The sequence below is a fragment of the Phasianus colchicus genome, chromosome 28 (assembly GCF_987193195.1).
Source record: "Phasianus colchicus chromosome 28, bPhaCol1.hap1.1, whole genome shotgun sequence".
NCBI classification, from domain to species: domain Eukaryota; kingdom Metazoa; phylum Chordata; class Aves; order Galliformes; family Phasianidae; genus Phasianus; species Phasianus colchicus.
In genome coordinates this window covers 5477871-5504099 of record NC_143463.1, presented here as the reverse complement: position 1 = coordinate 5504099, position 26229 = coordinate 5477871, and the positions used below count along the sequence as shown (strand labels likewise).

At 45.2% G+C, this 26229-nt stretch overlaps 2 protein-coding genes across 4 annotated transcripts; both read right to left on the bottom strand.

The window, feature by feature from the left end:
* Positions 1-265: 265 nt before the first annotated feature.
* Positions 266-5586, bottom strand: LOC116235670 (procathepsin L-like). 2 transcript variants are annotated; one of them, XM_031603945.2, is made up of 8 exons: positions 4798-5586; positions 2284-2409; positions 1999-2121; positions 1697-1846; positions 1223-1447; positions 969-1137; positions 684-772; positions 266-506 (listed from the first exon to the last, which is right to left on the bottom strand). In XM_031603945.2, the coding sequence occupies exons 1-8, from the start codon at positions 4798-4800 to the stop codon at positions 486-488; spliced, it is 906 nt and encodes a 301-aa protein (XP_031459805.1). In that variant the 5' UTR covers positions 4801-5586; the 3' UTR covers positions 266-485. The 2 variants fall into 2 exon arrangements, with proteins under 2 accessions (XP_031459805.1, XP_031459804.1); XM_031603944.2 differs by having other exon boundaries at positions 269-506; positions 658-772.
* A 100-nt stretch (positions 5587-5686) lies between these two features.
* On the bottom strand, positions 5687-26201 carry DPP9 (dipeptidyl peptidase 9). 2 transcript variants are annotated; one of them, XM_031603940.2, is made up of 21 exons: positions 26005-26201; positions 24223-24310; positions 21312-21562; positions 18151-18263; positions 16981-17154; positions 16614-16782; positions 16341-16454; positions 15911-16039; positions 15355-15416; positions 14739-14839; positions 13305-13482; positions 12356-12521; positions 12185-12264; positions 10504-10656; positions 9914-10049; positions 9436-9581; positions 9032-9178; positions 8713-8865; positions 7992-8134; positions 7539-7650; positions 5687-7044 (listed from the first exon to the last, which is right to left on the bottom strand). In XM_031603940.2, exons 2-21 carry the CDS (start codon positions 24276-24278, stop codon positions 6952-6954), a joined length of 2676 nt encoding a protein of 891 aa, XP_031459800.1. In that variant the 5' UTR covers positions 24279-24310; positions 26005-26201; the 3' UTR covers positions 5687-6951. The 2 variants fall into 2 exon arrangements, with proteins under 2 accessions (XP_031459800.1, XP_031459801.1); XM_031603941.2 differs by lacking the exon at positions 26005-26201 and adding an exon at positions 21921-22024.
* Positions 26202-26229: the final 28 nt, after the last annotated feature.

Genomic DNA, 26229 nt, shown 5'->3' with positions numbered 1-26229 from the left:
GCTGCAGTTATGGCCAAAAATCTCAGAGCTCTCGCATTTGAGATTCAGCTGGAAAGAAAAGCACCTTATTGGGCTGTAGGCATCCCTGTTTGTTGCAGAGCAGGACAAGATGGCCTTCAGAGGTGCCTTTCAACACAAACCATTCTGTGGTTCTATGAATGGGGCAGAGAAAGCTCCTTTCACCAACCATTGTGGAGAGGAAGCTTTGCCATGCCTAGCAAGGAAAGAAAAGAACTTGCTACATTAATCATGCCTTAGCTCCCCTTTGCAAGCACAGAGTGATTAGCTATGCCATTTTTAATTGTTTCTCAAACAGACAAAAGCCCCTTCCTGAAGGAAGCCCTATCCTCACAGCAAGGCAGGGGAGCAATCCCAGCAAGTGCCGTCTTCCTCCCAGCACAGGAGCTCACAGCAGAGGGAAGCTGGCCTGGTTAGCAACCCCACAGTGGTTGTTGGCTCCCTTCAGCAGGCGGATGTAGCCCTGCTCACCCCACACCTCCGACCAGCTGCAGGAAGAGATGGAGAATGAGCACATCTGCATTCCCATGGCACAGGGAGACCCATTTCATGGGATGGGGATACTCCTGCTGTATCTTTGACCTCACAGAAAAGCAGCGGACAGGCTGAAAGTGATGGCAGATCTAGAGCCACCTCTACCTATTCTTTAAGATCCAGTAGCTCACATTCTTCCTGCCCTCCTGGCTGGTGCTGTAGCCCACAGCCAACATCCCATGGTTCACCTTCTGGCTGCAAAACATACTGCTGAAGATGCCTGAAAAGAACAGAACTGAGTTGTCCAGGCTCTGACCCCAATCAGTACATCTCCTGGAAAAAGGAGGGTGGCTGATCCTATTCCCCTGGGCTGGGTGCCCTGTGGACTCTGCTAGGGCTTAGCTGCCCAGCAGCACAGCAAGGCACCCCTGCCTCAGTCTACCTAACCGCACCTCTCCAGGTGTAGGAGTTGATACCTGATTTGTAGAAGTGAAAGAAGAAGCTGCTGGCATCCACTGCCACAGACACGGGGCCCACGGTTGCCACTGCCTGCTCCAGCGCTGCCTCACTGCCCTGGGCCACCAGCCAGATTGTGGAGCAGTTGGCTGCCCTGTCCCCAGGGTTGTATCGGCAGCTAGAGGTGTCCTGAGAGCAGGGAGAAAGAGTGCCAGGGCTGGGACCCACGAGCACAGCTCTATCCCTGCTTGCCCACCTTCTTGCTGCCCCTTACTGTGGCCTGGTAGGGGTAGACATGCTCAGAGTTCATGCCACCATTGTCATGCACATACTGGAAGGCACGGGTCATGTAGCCGCCTTGGCAACCGTTGTTGCCCAGCTTCCGGGAGCAGTCGATGAGGTTCTGCTCACTCAGCACTGCCAGCTTCCCGGTCCAATTGAAGACGAGTCCCTCTAGGGCCCCTGTAGCACTGAATGCCCAGCATGACCCACAGTGCCCCTGGGTGAGAGGGAAGTGATGGCGGGGATCACAACATCACTCCAAAACTTGATGGAGGGGGATGCTGTGACCCTATAGTGTTGCTTTCCAGCTCCTCATCTGCAAAACTACAAGAAACTGCAACAGCCAAAACTATAGGAGCTGCTTCTCCGGGTTTCACAAAATTCTGGCCCTTTGGAGAATGCAGTCTCTGGCTTCTGCTGCTGGCACCCATCCCACGGCCCTGGACAGAGCCCCCCACGTGCCCACCTGGTTCTTCACGGGTGTCACGTAGCCTCTGACACGCCAGTCCACTTCTGCTGGGGTCTTCTGAGCTGTCGATGCCTGGAAGGTCAGTGCTGGCTCCTCATGCTGCACTGGGCTGAAACCATTCAGGAGTTGGTTGAACTCCTCATCCATCTGTAGGTGCACATGCGTGTGTGTAGGGCCACCTGCACTGCTGCTCCCCATGGGCAGGTTGCACCCCAGGGAGCACCATCACTCCAAGCAGAGTAGGCTGGGTGCACCCAGCCCTCAGATCAAGTCCTTGGAGGAGGTGCACCAGCAAGTACCAGGTCCCCATAATGGTTCATGCCCAGGCGAAACGTATGCTGCCCCTGCGACTCCTCCCAGTTGTGCTGCTCAATGCGCCGCAGGTTCTTCTCCCAGACCTCCCTGCGGATGACCTCAGCCTCCTGTCAAGGGGCAGAGTGGACCTGGGGTCAGGAACGGCCCCCAGGAGCATCAGAAGGGACTTGCCATGTATGGACCCTTTTGAAGCTGACCCCAGGCTGTCAGGCCCAAGGGGAGCTGGGCATCACCAGGTCCTTGTGCAGCGGGTGCAGACCTAGACCTACCGCAGGGTACTCCTTGGCATATAGGCTCTTCCACCCTTCCCAGGCCTCCTCCAGTACAGGGTCCAGTGCCGTGATGTAGCCCAACAGGACCAGCAGCAGCCCCACTGGCACAGTCATGGCTCTGAACTGAGGGGAAAAGCAAAAGGAGGAATGAGGTAGGCCTGGGTAGAGCCCCATGGTTTCTCTACAGCCACTGAATTGGGCAGGATAAGTCCTTCCAGGTCTGGATTAAAGATGAGGGGAAGACAGAGAAAGGCAAGAGGCACATTTGTTCCTTCAGCTGGATCAACTTCTGTATGGACATGCGGCTGTTTTGACAGGAGCTTAAGAAGATCTTAGCTGTCTGTCCTTTTTGTGGTATTTAACTGTCCTTTTTAGGAGAGGAATGAATGTCTTCACAAGAAACTGGAGCCCCATCCTGTTCCCTGAGTGGCAGAACAAAGCAAATGCAGACAAAAGAGCAGTGAGAGAAGCAGGTACAGCAGCACCCAATGCTGCTCCGGAGCCAGGCTGGACACATCCCATCTGCCACCATGCAACAAAAGCCCCTTCACCCACCTGCAAACCTGCCTCCTGACCACATTATAGTGTTTGTCCCCACTTGCGCTTGGTAGCAGCTCAAGCGCCACGTCCCTCACCATAGGTCACCCAGGAGGCTTGCAGGCTGCAGATGGTGGAAGCTGCTGGCTGCAGACACACATCTCCACTCCTGTCTGTCAACTCAGGCAGCTCTGGGACACCCTAGTTTGCCCGCCCTTCCTGCCTTTCTATGCTCCCTACAGTCTCTCCACAATTTTTATTTGCAAAATCCCTTACTCAGGGCTGCTGCATTTCTCTGTCGTCACACTGCCTCGTGCTCCCCACCCCCTTCCTACAGCAGCGGCCACCTCATGCATTCCTGTTGACTGCACCACTAACACTGAGACTGCATGTTGGCATCTCCAGAACAAGGTTTGCCTAGCAGCCTGAGAGCTGCAGCCAGCCCTGAGAGCAGCACCAGGAGCAGGGATAAAGATATGTGCAATGCTTTCTGGAAAAAAAGAAAGGGGGAAAAATGCAGAGACCTTGCCCCAGCTTGTGCCTTTTGTTGGCTCTGCACAACCCTGGCTGAAGCACAGATGCATGAGGGAAGATCGGAGGGGAAGAAAAAGCTCTAGCATGAGGCTGGGAGTCAGGGAGGATGCCTATGGCTCAGCCTCTGCATCCCAGTTCAGAGCAACTTTGGGACTTGAGGCAAAACACAGAACCCAACACAGCAAGAGCCACAGCTGCTGGACTGGGACAATGCTGTTCTCACTTGAAAGCCAAGGGAAAGCTGCAACAGTCTCTGAGCAAGGAGCTTGAGCAAAAACCAGAGAAAAGAAGTTTGTCTACACAAGGAGGGGGGCAGCACTGCAGTGAGGATTCCATGGGCTGTGGAGCAAAGCATTGCATCTATCCCAGCTCAGAGTGTGCTGGAAGCAAGTGTATGCGTGCTTCTCCAAAAGTCCTCGGTGAGGATACGCCAAGATCAGTTTACACTTTGTGTTTTGCAGTCAGACATACATAACTCTCTCCCCCAATCTCCCACTATTACAGCCATTTGTCTTCCTCACATTGCTGCTGCACAGCCCACGCCTCCTTCGATAGAATCTGATGATCTTATTTTGCAGCAAATTCAGCCATCCCACAGGCATTGTTCTGCAGGGCAGCAACAGTGAGAGAACAGGAGTCAGGATGTGCCCTGAGCATAGCTTCCACTACTGCAGCTTTGAGAAAGAGCCATCACCACACCTTTATTCCCCACACTTTAGGAATGGAGATGCTAGGAAGTTTTCCACTCGACCATCTTTCAGAGTGACAACAGCTTTCTGAGATAATTCTGTAGCTCAAGGAGCAGTTCAAAATGACTTATTTTTGAAACAAAACATCTGTTCTCCTCCACATCCTACACCTAAAAATAAAGCTCCATGTATTGGAGTTTCATGGGAGAAGTGCCTCCCAACAAACTCAGGCTTAGTACTGAGGAAGAGTACCTTCTACCCAGCTGGCCTCCCCAGCATCCATCACAATGCCCTCCACTTCCTGCAGCCGTTACCACTGACTCTCACAGGAAGTTAACTCAATGTTATACTGCAGCTGCAAATTCTCTATCCGAAAGAGCTACTTTGCTGCTTCATACTCCAACTCCCTGTCTCTCAGGACAGCTAGGTGGAAACCTCCTACACCATCTGTATTTTAATCTCATTACATATAGAAAAGCTTGGGTTTGTGGTGATTTTCCAAGTTAACGCCTCTCAGGATCTCAATACACAACAGAAGTAAACTTTTTTTTTTTTTTAATGGTTCCAAATAATCCTACCGCTTCAGAAGCAAGCTTGGAGGATCAAAGCAGCTGGGAGATAAACTGTTCATCTAGAAGAGTTTAAGAGTGCATTGCAGACATTTTAAGAATACTTGTTCTTTTGGCACAGGAAGAAAACACTTGAGATTAAGACTTAAAATAAGCAAACTCCACAAAATAAAGCTTCTTACCATGTACCGGCACCCACCCAGCTGTGAAGGGAGTGACTTTTCTCTCTGTGAGGGAAAGCACACCCTTCTCTCAAGGAAGCTTCAGAGATGTGCAACTTCCTCCATTACCTCCCCTTCCGCTGTTCCTCAGACCTCAAAGCTACACCAGAAGGTACTCAGCAGGGTGCAAGATAGAAGCTAAAGCATGACCAAGAGAGCCAGGCAAATTCCTGGGCAAGAAATACGCTCACAGCCATATTGAGAAAACAAAATCCTCCAGCTGTGAGATGCTTTGCATTTAAAATGAAATTCTCTAGCTTACATCCTCAGGGCATTTAATAGTAGTTTTAATTAATGCTCAACTCTAATACAGAAAGAAAAGCAGCAAAGCCAGGTTTTGTAGGCTTTAAGTGCCACAGAAAGCAAGCATGGGCGAGTATTGGGATACTTGCAAAAAGCAGCTCTACGCCTGGCACCGATGTGTCCTCCAAGCGTGGGATCAGAGCTGCCAGTGCTTGAAGACGAGCCGCCAGGCTGCTACCTGTGCTGCAGAGCAGCTACAACCCCAAGTAGTCAGAGGGAGCTGGGATGCTGGGTGAGGTTCCTATCTCCACGGCTGAGGCTATTTGCAAGCACAGGGAGCCTCACTCCAGGTCATGCAGTGCCTGAATGGGAGAGCCAAGAACAGTCCAGGATTCCCAGCTCTCCACCCTGCAGCATCTTCAATTGCTGGATTGTGCTTCCTTTGAGGAACGTCAGGGCTTTAACATTCTCTCCACTGGCTGACACAGAAACCAAAGAAAGCACTTTGCTTTTACCACAGAAGCAGCTTTACCCATTGTGAGACAGATGGTGCTTCCTCCCAAGCCTTCTCCCATACTCCAAAAAAATACAAATGCCAACCAGTGCATCTCTTTCCCATATTTTAATGAGTTGCTACATCTTACACTCATAATTATAAAAGAATAAGAATCCATAAAAATATTTTCTTTTCATAATACGCACTTAAAATACTCCAGGGCAAGTCAATGTGGTTCATTTGGGTGTTGTTTTTTTCTTCTCTTTTCATCCCTGGCAGAACCCTTGGCGTGAGGGGGGGGGGGGTATGTGCTCCCCTGAGGTGCAATTAATCAATCCCCCCTCCCCAGAACTGCAGTTCCTGTTGACCAGGAAAATAAAAACCAAAAGAAAGCATACGCTGAGTAGATGGGTAAGGGGAACAGTCACTGACCTGCAGAGAACTGAAGCACAGCCAATTTCAGTGCACATCTGAAAGCTCAAGGTTTCAGGGAAGGAGAAGGTGGGATCAGGAGGCAGCATAAAGAATGGAGGGAGGAAGGATCTGCATAAATATTATCCATCTTGTGTTGCAAAAAAAAAAAAAAAAAAGCTGTTATCTCCAGAGAGATGATCTCTGGTTGTAGCCAGCTGCTTCAGCTGCCGTGCTACCTTTTGGCACAACTCTGGTTGTGAGCGGCCATTAGAGAAAGGCATGAGAGGGCATCGTTACCAACCCCAGCCACTTCCTCCATCTGCTCTGCAAAATAAAACTGAGAAATAGAAATGACTAGTGTTGCATGCTTCTGTAGAGCTCTTCACATCCCAGGGCTCCACGCTGCTGCAGCAGGGCTAGGACACAGCACCAGCAATCAGCTGCCCTGGGGCTTTAACAATATGTTCTTCTCTCTTCCCTCCCATTCCTGGCTTAAGGCAGCTTGCTTATTCAGCTCTTCTATTTCCAACACAGGCACCAAGTTCTTACAGGTAAGAATACATGAACTGCAGATGTGCAGTGGAAGGGAAAAGGATGGGGGACAGAGAGAGATGGATGCAAACCTCAGTCTTAGGAGACAGACCACTGTCCATCAATCCCTAGGATAGAGGGAGTAGCAGCAAAAAAAAAACCAAAAAACACGTTAACAGCTGGGCTGGAAGAGAGAAAGAGGATGAGCAGCTGAGCAGAGGCAGACCTCCAGCTTGGAAAGTGAAAGAAGGTGGCACTGTCCAAAGGGAAAGTACCTTCCATTCTCCTCCCTTATTCAGGGCAAGACACCCTGACATGGGCACTCAGCCATTTGTGCTCTGGGTTAGATGGCTGTCAAGGGAGGCGGTAGTGGCTGGGCACAGGAGGGGTGAAGTGAGCTGTCAGCATCCAGTTTGCAGAGGCATGTGCTCTCAGAGGTATTCTTGTAGAAAGTGCAGCAGTGTGATTTCATAGTGCTCTCCTGACTCAGGGCACCGAATACTGTGTCTCTCGTTGGGGTAGATCTGTGCAGAAGCAGAGATGAGACAATTAATCAGGAGTTGCTCATTCAGCATGGACAAGCCTCCCCTTCACTTTGTGCCCAGTCTTCATCAGGACAAAGGAGTGCCAGGAGATGTGTAGAGCACCCAGCCTGCCTCTCACTTCACTGCAGTGATGTGCACTGCCACTCTGCTCAACAAAGCAGCCACCTCTGCTGCCCAGAACCATGTGAGACAGCAGCAGTTCCATGGGAGAAGGAAAGTTCCAGGCTTGAGGGCAGGAGCCCTATTTGCCAATGCTTTTAGACACAGGTCACATCAGCTAGCAATGAAGCAGTTACAGTGCCACCTCCCGGTCACCCGTTGAAGTCAAACAAGGCATTTACTATCAACTGTGTTGCAACAAGAACAACACGTGGAAGCACCTGCATCTATCTTCTCCCGCACTCAAGGCAGGAAACAGAAAACTATCTTGCTAGATTTAACTAACCTTCCCACTTCACTCTTGTTCTCCCTACCTGAAGCTGGTAAGGTTTTCCAGCCCGGATTAACTGTGATACCAGGAAGTTTGTGTGAAAAAAGTGCACATTTTCATCCAAAAAGCCATGGAGGATCAGCAAACGATTTGGCCTGAAGATGAGATGAGAGAGAATATGAGAATCCAAACAAAAAGCTCTGAAGTGAGTCTGAGCAAAGAGCTGCCATTCGGCAAACTAAAAACTGAACAATGACCAGGCAGCAGTCAAAATAATTTTATGCCGCAGACGTGATCTTCAACCCCTCCACCACTGGCAAAAGAGGCTGGAGATATGATGCCCCAGGCTGCTGGGAAAGGCAGCAACCAGCCTCATAAGTAAAAATAAAACCACCGAATTCATCCATTCTTTTGGTATTCAGCAGAGGTGCAGCTGATGGCACCACACAGCATCTGGGAGCAGGTTTTCAGCAGATTACAGCCCCACAGTACTCACTCATTGGGAAGCTTTTCTACATGTAATGCCACAGAGCCAGCCTCATAACCTTGCTGGTTGTTTTCTGGGATATCCATGTACCGCTCAGTATACCCGGTGTCATATGCCATCCAAACTGTGACAGGAGCACCTGCTATAGCAATCTGTCGAACAAATAGGTGGCAGGAAACAACTTCAATTATCAAGTACTAAAGAGCTCAAGTATTCTCTGCTTCCTTGATGAAGGAAGGAAAAGAAAAGCTCTGGACAATTCTGTTGCTCAGACCAGGATTCTTCCACAACAAAACCCACATAAAACCCAGATTCCAACTCATGCTGTTTCTCTTGTAACCAAAATCAGGCAGATTCTATCCTAACAGCACTAAAGGCTTCCCCTTTCAAGGAAAACAGGTGGAATAGATCCAGAAACCTGCTGAAGACTTGGGAAAGGCATTAGGAATAGTGTATCAATCATCTCATTTAATAGTATGCCAAGTCCTCCACCAGTAGTCTCTGGGGTGTGATTCCATCCCAGAGACCTCATCCTCTTTATGTCTCAGAAAGTACAACCTGCAAGCAGAATGCAGGGCTGTATGCTAGAGCTAAAGGCAGGCAGGACTGAGGGACATTTTCGCCTGGCTTTTTTGTTTGATGTTTCTGATGGACAACTCCAGATACCAAGAGCTACAGAAGCTGAGAAAGCTTGAGTCCCAAGATAATGCTCCACCACATTTGGACTTACCTTGAAGACATTGGGTTTACAGATGAGACCCATGAGGGAGAGAAAACCCCCATATGACCAGCCATGTATGGCTACTCGACTCAAGTCAATAAACCCGTATTTTTCTGCTACATAATGTAAACCTTCCACTTGGTCCTCTATTTCCACCTGACCCTAAAGAGCAATAAAAAAAAAAAAAGCTGAAGTTAGTGGCTTTATAAGCCTGAAAACTTAAGGAACCAATAAGGCACAAGTAATGCTCATGCAGGCATACATTCAGCCACATAGCCTTTTTTGTTTGATGTTTTTTAATCAAAAATTAATCAAAAAAGTACATTACCATTTGGTTTTTCAGGGCTCCTTCAAATCTGAGTCCTCGCTGGCATGAACCCCTTCCATCAATCACTACCACAGCATAACCTAGGGATGCTAGTGTGTTTAGCCGTAAGTATTTGATTCCTTTAAAGGAATTATTCACCAGCTGCACCTGCAGAAGATAGAGATGTTTCAGAACCAAGCAGCTGCCTTCCACTATCTTCCTCTGTCTCACTACACAGGATGGTGAGCAGGACAGCAGCCAGACAGATAAATCAGTCTAAATGCTTAAAAAATCATCTCAGGTTTGAGGTAGAGGTCAGAACATAGATTCAGTTTAAGTCCTGATACATGACTGAGCTACACAGAACTCTGCTCTGGACAGCAATCCCATGGCCATTACCAGCAATCAACCATCTGGACTATTACCTGAGGGCCTCCATACACAAAGAGCACTGTGGGATGCTTCTTCCCAGGCTGGACATCGTGAGGTTTGTAGATCATTCCGTAGAGTTCAACATCTGACTGAGTACGGAAGTGAAAGATCTCAGGTGGGATGTAATCTGGGGGACAACCTGCAGAAGCAAGTTCACATAATAGCAATGCAATAACTAAAGCAGGCTCTGTCTCCTACTCAGTCTGAAAAACCTCATCCTCTTAGCCAGGGCTCTTTCAATACCCAAACCACAACAAGACTTATCATTGCCTTTCAGAGAAACCTCCCACTCAGAAACAACCAAACTCTACCTTCCTACATAGGTCAATAGGCCATATATACAGAGAAGAGATCACCCATAAACATATTCAGCTGAGAATCTTCAAATAAGGCATGCTGTGCTGTAACTGTAAGACTTGACAGGTTAAGAGCAGACATGGGTCAAACAACAACACATTGTGCAGGACTTACTGGCTGCCTCCATCATGCTAGCCCAAAACTTGGGTTGCTTATGTAGCGGATCATCATCGGAGCCACTGAGCTTGTAGACATGCACGCAAGGTGGAGTGCTCACACTGCTGTAGTGGCTGATGAACATGTCAAAATTCTACAGGTGGAAGAGGAAGAGTTAGGGGAATCGAGGTCTTTCATTTCCCACAACCAGCCTCCTCCACGCTGTTCTTAGATTAGAGCTTCCACATCTCAAGCAACCAATACAAAAGCCCCAGGTAATCACTGCATGACTTACTACCATTCCCTGTCAGACAGGAGACAAGCGCATCTTGTGTCTAAACAGCATCACAGAATGTCCAGGGTTGGAAGGGACCTCAAAGATCCTGAATCTCCAACCCCCCTTCCAAATGCAGGGCTATCAACCTTCCCATTTAATACTAGACCAGGCTGCCCAGGGCCCCATCCAATCTGGCCCTGAACACCTCTAGGGACAAGACATCCACCACCTCTCTGAGCAGCACCTGTTCCAGCACCTCACCACCCTCTCTGTGATTTCTTTGTATCTTCTGTGAAGAACTTCTTGTAAACAAGATACAAGAACAACAAACCTGGCTCATAGAACAGCTGTGGGAGAAGCCTGGTATTGTAAGTCGCACAATTTCTCCAGGAGACTCATAGCTGACTACATAGAGATGGTGCTCCAATGGGGTGTCCTTTGTGCCTTGGAAATACACCAGCTTCGTTGCCTCATTGACCCAGATCTATATGAAGAAGAGAGGGCTTGTTGACAGAAGGATGACATCTACTGCTTCTTTTTTCATTCAGTCTGTCCCAAGGCTTAAAAACACCAATAGACTATGACAGACTACTTACAGCATTACGGACATACACAACATCCATTTATATGACAGGCTGGAATACACACACGTAGCACTTATGGAGAACCATATGTAATCCAATGAAGTAATAAAAAGAAACCAAAGTGGTGGTGTTCAGTTTTTTGCTTTTTTTTTTTTTTTGAGAAACTCGAAGCATTTGCTTATTAAGGAGCTTAAAAAAAACCTGAGCTCTCTTTGGGGTTTAAACTGAAAGATTCTGTGCTTAACTTTGGTGTCCTTCCACATTATGACTGGCATTTTAAGGGTATATATGTATTTTTCCCCATCAATTGTGATAATGAATTCCCATCTGTGGAAGGAACAGTTTAATAGCCTCAGCAATACCAAACGTCAAGTCACATTAACATAACTTCTTAATGTCCACATACATCAGTTTCTAAAATCCACCTGGGTCAGCCAGGAATAGAGGTGACAGCTTTTAAATACTGAATCGATCCAGCAACAGAAACTGAACTGTTTCTACCTTACAGTTTCCAAATGCTGAAGCCCAAGTGCTCTCTCTAACTAACATAGTTTGAAGAGAACTGCAGACAGTACAGGGAAGCAATATCCAACCTAATTGGCCAGGAAAACAGGTAGAGCCCTGTGGAGCAACAAATGCATCAAAATAATTGCTACTAATACAATTTGAGACATAGCACATGCAGGGAAGAGCTGTGACCAAAATCAACAGCATGTACAGTGAGAATCCACGTAGGGAGGGACAGCAGGTTAATTGCAGATTGAAAAAAAAAGCAGCAGAAACCAAATGCACAAAGCTGTAGGCTTTTTTAAAAAGTGTGAAGTGGAAATCTAGATTAATTGGGAATGAACAGACAAGGCCTTCATTTTAACAGAAATCACCTGGGAGCATTAAAGATCAGACTCAGAGTTAATTCCTGAAGCAAAATGGAACAAGGCTCTACAAGATAAAACAGATACACAGTTCCTTCATATTCTAAATTGCTTTATATTCCCCAGCTGCCTTCTTCCTGAAAGGATCAGCTAGAGACCAAGAGTTCATTCTAAGCGCTAGGACATATTCCCAACTCACAAGTACTCATTGAGGTTAAAATGCTTCAGCAAAGACAGTAAGCCCAAGCTTCTCCACAAAAAGTTCTTTGTTAATGTTGAACATCAGACTTGCGTCCATTTCTATGGTTTGCCTCACTCATGGGATTGACTTAAAGAGCAATCTGGAGTCTGATTAAAAACACAATCAGTTCAATGTACAGTGGACTACAGCACTTCTGGGGAAAGCACAGGCAGCAATAAATTTTAAAAATAATAATAAAAATACAAAATTAAACTTAAGTAGTTCTAGTTGGTTCCAAGTGTAACAGAGGACATAAGCCAGGACTGTGGGCAGATAAAGCAGAACTGTAATACTGCAAGAGAAAATAACCACTACCTTTGATCCATGCCTTGCTAGCACCTCCCATTCTCCACCAGTCAGGGCAACCTCCTCTTTGATAGGACATTTGAAATCATCTAGAAGAAAATACATGAAAATAAATAATCTTCCCCAAAACAAGCAAAGTGAGCCCACAAAGCTGATGCAATGTCAACGCACAGATCTTACCCTCGCTGTGGACGTATGGCTGTACCCAGTCATAGCTGCCTTGCTTTAGGACCACTGTGACTCTGTACAGGTGACAGAAACCTGTTTTGCATTCATTGGCTCGGATAAAGCACAGTTCTTCCTCCTCTCCTTCTGGTTGTATGAAAGGATAGAAGATATCATGAACCTGTCACATGAGACAAGAGATCCCTGAGTGATTTCTATTGACAGAACAATGCACAGCCAGCCAAAAGATACACTGATAAATTACTGTGCTATCAAATGAAAGGAGCTGGGCAGGGGCAAATATCTCAGACAAACTGCTAGTGATAAAAAGCAATTCTATACTTTCCAATTACCACAAAACGTTTGTGCCTGTGCAGAAGAATGTGTTCTCTGAGCTCTTCATGACTATCAGCAAAGCAGCATTCACCAGTCACGCCTCTGAGCAAGACAAGTCAGCTAAGCGTGTCCCATATGGCAGTCGCTATTCTGACACCTTGGGAATGCCAGTTTGAACTTCAGGTCCCTTTGCCACTTCAGCACCAAGGTGCTAATGTTAAAAGCTCAAATTTATTTCCTATTCCGTTTTCATCACTCACCTAAACATATTTAAATTCCACAGATTAGATTTGCTTGTAACCCAAGAAGCCATTTAACCTTCTAATAAATCACCCCTAAGAGAACTGCAGTGTTACATACAAAAATGTTGGTGTCCTAAGTGCCTGCCTTCACTGAGAATGCTACTAAGGATTAGGTAGGATTCTCTTATGTTTCAGTGCTGAGTGCATGGAAGTCCTTTTCAAAGCTTTATCAGACTTCCTGAACTAACACCAAACCTGGCAATACTGAGTAGCAAAGCAGTCTGCTGGAACATGGACTAAGATGGATACACAGCCAACGCAAAAATAGTTAAGTGCAGGAGAGGAAGGGACAAGCCAGTGCCCTCTCCCAGCCCCGAGCTGCTTACATTTATCCACACATCAGTGATTTCTTCATAGATAACAAACGGTTGAACATTTTCTGGCACAGTTTTGGCAAATTCAGCACGCTGCTCCTCACTTTCTGGGACTGGAATAAAGAGCGCTGGAGGCAAAAGGATAAGCTGCAGCCGCTGTTGAGGTCTGTCTAGAAACATAGCCCAAGCACTGCAGAAGGAAGTTGGAGGTAAAGGTCAGCACCACAGAATAGATGTCACTTTATACCACTCAGAACATGCGATCCTTTTTCTCCCACTGGTAGAAGGGATTTAAACATCTGAATGCAAAGCTTTCCTCATAATTGCTTCTTTCTAATCTCCTGGAAGCTTTGCTAACAAGTATGTTTTGCCAGACATCTCTGGTGTTTCATGGGGATATCATTCAGACCAGATGTCTGACACACTGGGCAGTGTGTCTATCCCAAGAGACCAGGTAACACGTCTCCAGAATACAACATTTCCTTGGTCAACCCTTCCATCAAGAAGCACTGTTTATTTTCTAGTGAGCTTCTGAGATCAAAAGAAACTAAAGTGATTCATTTGTAGTTTCTCTGTTGTACACTGCACTAGCAGGGAAAGGCACAGACCTAAGACAACTGCCAAGTGAAGGAGTCGCTTCAGTCTCAGCCTTGTTCCTCTCCGAGGAGAGTCATTTGAAGTGGTGCTGCACTGCAGGCCTCTCAACATGACAGATGTAAAGCCACTGCTGCACAGTGCGGCTACCCCAAGGCCTGGAAGTGCATCAAGGGAAGTTCCATCATTAACACAGACTTTCAAAAGAGCCAGTTACCACCTGCGCATTGTCTGCAGATTTCATGAACTGATATATTCAGCACGTTTTGACAAGCTCTGGTGCAGAACATAAGAGTCACTGATGCGATTACCTTCTGTAAAACTGTATGAATTCAGTTTCCAAAGCAGACAGTTATTAATAACAAGTTACAGTGGTCACAGAGTAGTTCTTCCCCACTGTGCAACATGGAAACTGCCCACGTTCCCATGACATATTTGCATCGATCACAAACAGGACCAATGGACAACAACAGAACTGCTTACAGTACATCCTTATTTTCAACAGGAACAATGTAGTATGGGTGCTGTACATCTTAAACCCCTAGGACTGCTTACTTGACTGTCATTTAACTTTGTGGTTGTAGCTCTGCATTAAAACCCACAGCTTGTTATCTGAGTCTACATCTGATTATTTCCTACCAGTAGGATGTTAAAACAATGAAGAAATCAAATAGTCTTGTGCCATCTGTGACACTCACAACTTTAAGAACTGGTGAAGACAACATTATAAACTTGGCTTCAATATAACACAATCTATTGTATGGCTACAGCACCACACAGTCTTGAAGGCCTGTGAGAGTTTAGCCTGGGAAGCCCTTGCCAGCATTAGTTTGGAAAAAAAAACTTATGTACTATTTGCCATCTCGAGTCCATCCAGCACGGGCAATGTACTCCACAGTCGGGAATAATGCAGCAAATGGTTGCACCAGCTCCTTCTCTTGAGCACAGACGATCTGCAACAAAAGGAAGGTTCAATACCAAATCAGACTGTTACCAGGCCTTCTCCTATGGAAGCTCAGAGAAACGGGAGAATAAGGAAGTTGTAACTATTGACTGGCCTCATCAAGGGGAAGCAAACCTTTCAACAAAATGGCAAGAATAGAAAGGAAAAACAAGTTTCAAAGCACCATGATTTTGGCATCCAGCCACAGAAAGGATACAACTGTGGAATGAAGTCCAGGATTAGATCCAGTTTTAACCCTGCAAGCTCCGCCACTGATGCTGTGGTACGTCAGGCTCACTCTGCTTCTCACCTCCCTCCCCTCTCCCAGCTGCTTTTTAAGCAGCATAATTCTTTTCAGCCTTTTAAAAGTTGTTCTTTTTCTAGCTACCTACATTCAAGAATTAGGTGCTACAAGAGGAAGAAAAGAAAAGCTAATGCTATCACAGATTCTTAAGTGGCCTCTTAATTCTAAGCAACTTCAGAAGCAGTCAACCCCTCAGAGCAATAATACACTCTGTGACTTACCTTACCCTTGCTGTCTGTTTTCAATTCTGCCAGTTTTAATGTAATCTTGGGGTTTTTGCTGCCTGCAAAGAAGTGACAGAATATCAAGATGACAAGCCTGAACACCCCCAGAATTATACTTGCTACAGTTTCTGGACAGGAACCAACTCTGGTCCTGCTAAAATAGCTGGAAGTCAATACACAAATAAGAAATTATGAATGCAAACGATACTGTGTTCAAATGAGGCATTTTGGGTATTGGAAAAGTTTGCTTTTGCCTTGCCTGAATAGATGCACACATTCACAGGAAGAAGTGATTAAAAATATATTCCAGAACATGCCATCAGATATATTTCATTTTCTCAGCAATCCTTTCATTTAAGGTGAACTTTAAATCCTGCTCCCTCTTGTAGAAGGGGAGGGGCTCAGAGACTCAATTAGGCCTCAACATTTACAACCAGCTTCTACATCCTGGTAAGAACCTACATTAATCATGAGACGTTTATAGCACAAATTCCACTGCTTCAGTTAGCAGGAGCCAAAAGTTGCATTAGCAGCCCCATGGTACTTCACTTACCTGTCCTGGGGTACCGATAGGAATCTGTTTTTCTCTCCTCCAGAGCAGGTGAAGGAACGTGAATTATCTCCACTTCTGACTCATCCACTTCCTCATACAAGATTCGCAGTGTTTTTAAATTCTCTGAACCTAGGAACAGACAGTAGGCATGCATGCTACAGTGTTTTCCAAGTGTTTCTAGCTTGTCTGGAGCACTACAGAAGTCCACTCTGGTGCAAAAGTTTTGTACGTGTTCTATATAATTACATCTTCTAGTAACCACGAGTAAATACTCTGTGCATAATTATACTCTCTCAGTGTTATGTTCCTTCTGGTGGCCTACCCAGAAAAAGATCAAACCCGGACCAAAGGAAAACTATGCTCAAAATATGATTCACAGCAGAGGCCAGCAGTAGTAATAGTGTCAGAATTTGACATGCAGAATACTGACCTTCTGTGGAAGACGTAGGACACCACCAATAGCCTGTGAACCTATCAAATTCCTCCTGAATGACAAAAGTGGCTACACCAGCAGACTTAGGGTCATCGAGAACATTGGATAAGCCTGGAAAGGAGCAAAGAAAGAGGGCACCTACATCTTCTTGAAAACAACTGATTCAGAAGAAAAGTGCGTTTGTGAGAAATAAGCCATAAAGACATTAGCCCTTTCATCCACAGTTTTTATCAAAACTTTCTTTTAAATATAGTAAAAAGCACCAATTACCTTTATGGCAATATGTCATTCGCTTCTCTTCTCCTGTCTCTATATTTGCTACCCACAAATCATTGTTATTAATGAATGAAAAGAAGGCGGGGTCTGCAGGGCAAATCTTGGGATCCATTCGTGGGCCTGTACACTGAGTCTTGATCTCCAGAGGCTTCATTGGAGACACCTACAGCAACAGAAACACAAACACCTGTGTACCAAATCAACAACCAGCTTCACACTTAAAGACCTACAGCCCACAAAATGAGGGCACAGTCCTAAGAGGACACAGGAGAAATGACCATAACCAAACACGTGCACACATGCAGCTGCTACCAACCAAAAACACTTCAGATGTCATTCATAGCTCTATTAGCAAACTCACCATGAAACCATTCTTGCCTCCATCTCGGCAATGAAAGAGGCTGTTGCTGGCCTGGAAGAGGAACAGGCCACTTTCACTGTGGAAATCATAAGATGTTATACCAAAGACACCAAGTCTCTTGCGCTCTCTTAAGAGTTCTTCTTCTCTAGAATACATCCCATGATGAGGGGTTGCCTAGTATTGAAATAAAAGAAAATCCAAGAAAATCTGCAAGGAGAGAAACTTCCGTAGAGCAGAATCTGGCACCAGGTAGTCTCTAAATGCTGAAAATACAATTCACCAGCCCCAAACAGTCAACAGTCTTACCAAACAGGTTCTTCCACAACTACTGTATTTCAGGCTACAAGTGTGGTCCAGTAGGTCTAATCTAACTGCAAGCCCCAAAGTTCTCTTTACATAAGAGATGAATTGCCAATCTACAGTTTCTGCAGTTGGCACTTAAGTATTAACTGAGGACAGCTGCACTTGCACTGCTTATGCAAATCAGATGTAACCAATTAACTTAACGACACTATCTACAGCCTTTCACAAACAGTTTCCATGTCAGATAATGCATACAAAACCTCTTCCAGGGATCTTGAATTACCCTGAAGGGGACTAGCAATCCAAATGGGTCAAGACAGCTGAATTCTTTTCAAACAGAAAGCTTTCCAGAAAAGAAGACAGACCAATGTCCTTGCTCCTAAATGCTTATTGACAAAAGACACAGAGATAGAGGAAGGGGAGATTTCATCCCTCTTTCCAGTTCTCTTGCAACAGAGTATAGGACAGAAGCAGCTGTTTAATACAGTTTTCCCAGCTTCCTTAAAAGCAGAAAAGATAGTAGGTATTACAACACGCCTGTTAATGAGCATCTGAAGAGCTCAGACAAGGCACAGAGGAAAGGTGCACTGTCCTGATAGCTTTTAGTTTGCAGTGGATCACATGCTAGTTTACAGACTTCTTTACTAGATCACCCCTTTGCTTGCCACATCACCTGCTGTTTCATACTCACTAGCAGGAGCACACAGGTGCCTATCTCATATTATGAAATAAAGCAGTCATCAATACAACATCCCTACCACTACCATTCCATGCCTCACAGCATGGTAACACTCACCATATCAACCCCATAACATCAACCAATTTTCCCAAGAATTATCAACTCAAGGTCTTCACACTTCTGCTTACCTGAAAGTGATCCAGCATCTGTTTCCATGACAAGAGTAATAAGGCCTCCTTCCGTACCTTTTTGGGAATCTCTGAGTAAAGAAGTGAATTTTCCCTGCTACCATATGGCATTCCTATTAAGAGGACAAAAGCATCATTCTGTTTAAGATTATTTACTGGACAAAGATGACTCAGATCAGACTGAAACAAAGCCTTTAGTAAGATAACTTTATTGCAGCCTCCCATTACCTAAAGGGGACCTACAGGAAAGAGCAGTTGGGACGCTATCAGAGAGTGTAGTGATAGGACAAGGGGTAATAGTTTAAAACTAAAAGACAGTATGTTTAGATTAGATACTAGGAAGAAATTCTTCACTTTGAGGGTGGTGATGTACAGAAACATTTTCCAGAGAAACTGTGGGTGCCTTATCTCTAGAAGTATTGAAGCTCAGGCTGGATGGTTGCTTTGGGCAATCTGGTCTAGCAACGGTGCCCCTGCTCATGGCTGAGAGGTTGGACTAGATCTTCCATTGAATAGTTTCAACTGGAAGGGACCATTATTCTGTAACAGAGAGGTAAGGTGTGTTCAGGGGCTTGTACCAGCTGTCAATCCCAAGCAGCTCTCAGCTCAAGTACAGAATACTATCTAACTACATTAGCTGTAAACACATATTTCCCCAGGCAATATTTAACACTAACCAACCTTTTCAGAGTTGGTTACTTCAGACTTTCCTCTCTCTGTACTGTTCAACCCACACCCTAAATCCACTCTAAAAGAGCCACAGCCTGAGTGAGAGACTCAAGATTATCATCCACATTTCTCAGCCAAAAATTCACTGTAGGAACTAGTTCAGATCAATACATTAGCCTACAAGAGGGAAAGAAAAAACCTGGAAGCTCTAGAGACTCCGTTCAAATGGAAAACGTTATTTAGCCAAGACATCTTGTCATCTTATGTAAGCTTTTGATTATGGCCAAATCATATAAAGCTGTTGGCTTTCATCCAATTTCCAAACCAACCAAGAAAATGTAGAATATCCATGACAAAGATTTTGGCAGTTTCAGCAGAATCAAAGACCATAAACATGCCCTCTAAATTTGCTTAAGTGATGCCCTGGGTCAAAATTTAACAGAGAAAATATGCCCCAATACTGTTTACTCTGTAGGTGTTCAGGGAGAATAAAATTTCTGAGCTGTTAACCTAGCAGTACAGTTACTTAAAACTGAAACAGTACCAAGTGCATAGGAAGCAAAGCAATATGTGAGCATATAATCCTCAGAAATACAGATACGCCAAAGAGCTGAGTATGTGATGTTTAATATAAGCAGCATCTGCCATGATTCAACACAGAAGTATACGGGGACAGCCCAGGAATGATTTAAGATGTCCAAACAGAACAAAGTGCAGATAAGAACTAGTTACTATATAAAGATATTTGGCACTTATGTGACTGTGACCTGGACTTCATTTCTCCTTATTACATTAGTACTTTATACAACAGCCTCAAGACTACAATCAATCAGCATTTACAAGGAAGATACTGCCTTCAACTCCAAAGACATTATATTGTGCTCCCAAGTGAAGAATAGCATTCAACCCCTGCATTAAAACTCTTCAAAAGTCTTCATGCCACTCCTTGGCATACAGTCATTAACAGTATTTACATTAAGTTTTGGAAATGCTACTCAGCATTGAGACAGTAATAGTAGAACAATGTCAAACATGAACCCATGAAATGGGTTCCAAATATTTAACACATTGTACACAGCATGCAATTTAAAAGGTGCTTATTATGGCAATAAAAATAATAATCATTTCTTTGTAAGAAATGCACGAGAAGAGGTAACTCAGCATTATCCACTAGGTAACAATCTTATGTTATGAGTCAACCTGCAGTATGCCCAGCCCATTTTCAGGAAACACTGAAAAGACATTGGTGCATCTTCATTACTAATTCTGGCTCCTGTAATAGTTATACCTCCGCAGAAAACCTACAGCCACTAGCTGCTCTTGTTGCCATAATCATACAACAGAATAAAAAATACTGCAAATTAGGCACACATAATGTTAATTCTTTAGTCATCCAAACTGTATCAAAGTCAACTTGGCTTTGAAACACATTCGGTTTTCAATTAAGTCTCACTATTCAAACTCAACAAGAAAAGCAAGTTAACTCAGGAAACTGCCATTTATAGTAGCACTTGTGTAATAAGAATGTACAAAGGAATGTAGCAAATCATCACTGACATACAGGAGCTGCTCAATCAAATCCAGCATCCCACATTGACCCAGAATCAAGACAAGAAAAAGAAGAAACAACAACAACAACAGAGTCACTTCAGGAAAGCAGCCAACTATATGGAGCTGTGCACTGGGAAATTTCTTTACTGGTCTGGTAAAGACCAGCTCACGCCCCAGAGCGTAACAAACCCTTTACAGTCTATAAAGCTTCCCATGTTACTAACCACAAAATTATCCAGTTACTAAAATCCAGCCACTCTGCCACTAATTACATCATAGTTCCAACTATAAGCATCCCATTCAGCACAGTATTCTTCTGTCCTTCAATCCTACTGCACGGAAGGAGATTTCTCTACAAATATCAATAACAGTTAATTTCTCTCACATCTTTTTCCATTCCCTATTCTTCAAAGCATCCTACCTATGTGCTGCTTAATACAGCAGGGAGAAAATAAGCTGCTGTTGCGTGCACCTCCAAAACATCTTATAACTTGTAACATATAGTTAGTAATTACTAATGGTGACTTGAAAAGTCAGCCTAGTTAATCTTTTAGGTAAACCCCACTTCTAAGCTCCAGAAGCACAGGACAGCCCTGAGTTTGAAAAGCATCCCTTCTCTTAACCCATCCTCTGTACTGACCTTGAGTTACCAAGTGAACACTGGAGTCATACTTCTGTCACTAGGTAGATCTGACTAGGTAGCACTTTTTTTTTTGTTAAGTAGTCTGACTTTACGAAAGCCTGTGCTTGTCTGAGACTGGAGAGGTCTCTGCTCAGTTCTAGGATCTGCTATAGATTTGAGTGTGTTCTTCTTGAGCAGTGTTACCTAATCTCAGTTCCCCTATCTCAAACAGAAATATTTTCCATCCTTTTCCTCATCTGTTTAAATTGGAAGCTCTCCCATAACACTTTCACACCCAGTGTCTGGCATGTCAGCTTACCCAGGTAATAAAGACGATGAGAGTGAGGGCTGGACTCTTCGGTTTTCCGGACAAACTGGAAATCATGGGGAGCTTTGTTCACTATCATGCCCGAATACTTCCTGCTGCTGTGAATAATGTCACGCAGCCCATCCCAAGAATGCTTTTGCACCTGGAATTCGGAAGGCACATCCTCCATCTCGACCACTTCAGAGCTGTCTGATAGCGTGTCCACTGCAGTCATTGTTTCTTCCTCAGAACTAGACAAAAAACTGAGGGAAGAGTTGAGGGGGAGAATTAAGCCTTAAAATCAAGCAGCCCATCTCCCGTTCCATATCAAGTCCTGTAAGCAAAGATATTAAGCCCAAAAGATTTATTACCAGGACTAGTTCTAGAAGTAAGCTGTTAAACACAATCCACGTGGTAGACTCTGGCATAAAAAAAACAATCAGCATGACTCAAAGGAAAACAGCCCCAGGAATTTGGACAAAAAGTCATCAAAGCTATGACCTATGGGCATATAAACTTAAATCCTGAACACCGCACAAGTGGAAGTCCCCTTCCTGCCCTGAAGGAAAGCTGGCACAACACTTTATGACCATCTAGGTTTAAATGCAACAGCTCACTTACCTGAATAGCTATTGCAGCCAGGAACGATGACAAAACAGGAAGAAACAGTGCAATTGACTTTGTTGACCAGAAAGAAGACAGCAGTAAGAGACCCTTGTTATATCCTGCAAAACGTAGTACACGCATTTCCAAACTAGCAATTATTTATTGAATGAGAGTCTACAAAAAGCACCTCCATGAGCAACTACAGCAAACTTTGATTTGAGGAGATGTTAACTAACTGACTTGCCCACAGTCAATGATGTAATCTACTACAAAGCAGGAATGAGCCTAGGACTAGGGAAACCAGTTTACATCACCTCATTAGAGAAGCTGGATTTCCCTGCACAAGGACATTTCAGTAGTTTTGGGCTGACCAGCCTATATCAGGGTGCATCTGGAAGAATGTTACTGATAATTTCAGAATAACTTTGGTTTACCAGAAAAAAAATACTAGGGCTAGAGAATTTTGCTCCATGGAGACAGAATTGCTAGCTTTGATTCAGCATCAAAACGGCAAACCAATAACTAAGTATTAAACCAGAGAAGGCCTTGTTCTCTGCAGCCCCAAGGTGTACATTTTCAAATCAGGTTTTTCTCAAATGCCACTTGTCACTGGGGATGGTCACCTGCATTCCAAGCAGAGAACTGCTTCTGAGATGTAGCTATCATGCCTACATATTAAGGAGGAATTAAACAATCTTGAACAACCTCAGCCTCAAGAGTGTGCACAGCGAGTTCCTTCCCAGTGAGTAGAACCAAAGGAAAGGAGAATGGTTATTAATATCAGCACAAGAAAACATTTACTCCTGTCCATTTTCTACCATGAGTATTCTTCAGGATAACCTTGAGCGTTCCTGGAGAATTCTCCATCAGTTTAAACCACCACCAAGAAAAAGCTCCAAAAACACATCTGTAGGTTCTCCCACAAACAAACAACCAACACCTAAATCCACAACTTGAATGCGAATAAAGAGTATTTTCCAATAAAAGCCAGGCATGAAGCCCAAATCCAGTGACAGGATGTTCTAAGATTGCAAGAGTGTCTTACTGGCCTCAAGTTTATCTATTGACTGTATTCAGGACCTCCATTACAGCAACTAAAAATCACATCTTAATGGGAAAGCACTGCCTATCAAAAAACATAACAGAAATACCATTCAGAACTGTTAGCTGAGTACAGTTCTCTCAATCCAATTGTACTGCAGGGTCAAGTCAGTTGATCAAAACAATCTGGCTTTGGCTCAATACACTTGACCCCTAGGCTACTTTCTCCTAGCCAGTAACACCTTCTCACTCACTTGACTACTCTCAAGGGAAAGTTGCACTTTTAAGGGCTCAAAACAGTCCACTCACACTCACTACACAAATGTAATACTGATAACTGCCCCAACCTGAAAAGGACTCCCTTCCAAACTACATTTCCATGAATTTAGGATTCACCAGGTAAGTGAAAGGCACAACTTTTAGCTTGGTATTATTATAAGCTTGGTGACTTTGACACTAGAACAGAGTAGAGTAGTGGGATAAGAGAAGTATCCATCCTCACCCTTGATCTGTAGCCAAAATTACATGCAAGTGTTGGAAAATGATAGCTAAAATGTTACGGAGTCTCATATAACTTAGGTTCTGATACAATACACAGTAAAAGGAAGATCCATTTGCTCTGTCTATCACTACAGTCAGAACAAAATATAACTAGAACTTGGCAGTACCACATATGCAGTAGAACTAGTATAAGGAGTAACCAACTAATTGAAATCAGAAAGTGAATTTGGGGATGAAATTGTTCAAAGAGGATTTTGACCAATACATCAATTTTAACAACCTTATTCTTAAACGCTCTCAAAGCTTCCTCATCAATAAATCTTGTATGTGCTATACAACTCACTAGAGACAGAATCTCCTCCACAGTCCTTAGATGACTCCACTTCCCAAAGCACTTAGCTATCCCCTGAGTGTCTTCAAGCTCACTCAGTGTGCTTATTCTGCCCAGCCAGGTTAGACACATCAGACATATATCCACCAAGTTCTTTTTCAGAAGAAACACATTAGTCTGAAGACAACAAGCAAGTATAGGAAGACAGCAAGGGACACCAGTATGGGGAAAAAATTGTAAAGCTTGGAATTGGAAGGCAGTGAAATAAATCAACCTCCTGAGTCACTTCCTGACCCACAGATCCTGACACAGAGCTCCCCAGGCAGAAAGACAGGCTTGAGATTTTTCAGAAACCTCATTCACTTGAAAAGTTTTTTTTTTTTTTTGCTATGTTCCACAAAGGATGGGGTGAATAAAGGCCCTGGGAGTACTTGGGAAACATACCTTCTCCAACTTCCTGCAGTCTCGTTTTCCAGACGAACCCTCTTTATCTTCTGCATTAACTACTCAGCAAGCTCGGCAGAACAGGAAACTAGGAAGGAAGATGAAAAAAGCAAATTTCATACAGCTGCAGTTTCCCCTGGCACCTTCCACAGGTCACATATGCAACTGAGTGCAGAGGCACAACCAAAACTCTTGGTTTGGACTTTGCAATCCAAATCCATGTTCTATCAACCTGTGCTGGATACTAACAACCCAGACAAAACACGGAATTCTTTTTCTCAATAGTGGAAATCTATGGCCTCTCTCTTCTTACAAAAATTCTTAAAATCTGAGAGCCCTCAACAGAAGCTCTTTCTTTCACTCCCCTCTCCGAATCCCAAAATTCAGTATTAAGAGAGAAAACACAAGTCTCATCAACACACTCACAAGAGTCAAACAAACGACACCATAAGGATCCAGACAGAAGGTCAGCAGCCCTGCTAGTGACAACATCATGGCCCCACACAGGACATAAAAAAACCAGATTTGTTTTCCAAGCCAGTGCGTTTCTCTCTGCCTCAGCATCAGCCTGATGCCACAGAACAAGCCTGACTTGCCACACAAACCCATTTCCTAGGAGCATTCAAAGGCATGATGTTCACTACCTCTCCACTCATGTACCTTAACGTACAATGATCTTTGTCTCCTCTTCTGGCTCTGAATCACAAACACACCCCAGAATGTCACTATCTGCTGCTGAGGCCCCTAGTCTGCCCAGACAGCCATCTCTGCACCTCAACCACACTCACAGAAAATTCAGAGAAACAAAGTGTCACAGAGAAGCCCTGTACAGGGAAGTTCCTCCTGCAGAGAAGAACCAAGAGAGACTAAAGAGCAGCATCCAGTAACTTAAGGGCAATCTTCAATACAAGCACAAAGGGCAACAGGAGCAGTGCTCAGGAATGCTGAGTAACCTGGTCTGATCTCACAGCTGGCCTTGCTGTGAGCAGTGCTTTGACGAGGGACTTCCTAAGGTCCCTTTTAATTTCAATTATTCTGTGATTTTTATGATTCAGAGACACAGCTCATCCTCACCCCCTCCCCCAGGAACAATGACATCCTCCAATGCAAAACACACAGAAAAGAGACGGAAGGAACCAAACAGACATGAGGGTTTAGAAAACTGAGGGGCCTGCAGGTGTCTTTGGGAAGAGCCAAAGAACCACAGCCACTCCTCAAACACTATAAACATGTCCCTGTCACAGACGAACATAAGCTCGAGTACCTCCTCCAAAAATAAAAGGGAGTGAGTGGAACAAAGCAGTAGGGACTTCCACGCAGAAGACTCAGCTTTATTAAAGGCTACAAGTGACCAGAGCCAGGCCCGGGCAGGCAGCCTCACTATACTGCTACCCGTGCTGGAGGGGAAGGCTGCAGCGTTCCCCGAAGCCTGGGAGATCCTTGCTCTTCCCAAATCGCGAGCCACCCCCAACCCTCCCGGGCACAGCACACGCTCCAGTGGCAGTCCTAACAACAGCATAACGCACCTCTCCTCCAGCTCCCGGGGGAGCTGCACTCCCCACCGTCCCCTCAGAGAAACCTTCCCCACTTCGCCCGTGGGGGGCGGGGGAAGGGGCGAGCCCCGTCCTCGGCGTGGTGGCCTCCGGAATCTGTGGGGGTGGACGAGTCACGGGGGACCGACAGAGGCCCGCCCGGCTCCTAGGCCTCTCCGCGCGCCCCGGGCGCAGCCCCCCTGCCCTAGGGTCGCCCCTCACCCCGTCCCCCCCCGCTCTCCTCACTCACCCCAGGACACGGCGACCTCCCCCCTCAACGGGCGGGCAGGGGGGACGGTGGCGGCTTTTCTGCGGGGCGGGGAGGGGGGGAAAGGCGGCAACTCCGTCACTCCCACTCCATGCCGCGGACACCAGGCAGCCCCGGAAGCGGGGTGGGGAGCAGGGAGGAGGGAGACAGGAGGGGGCAGCGGCCTGCCCCTGCGCGGCCTTTCACCCGGCTCCGGAAGTGAGGCGC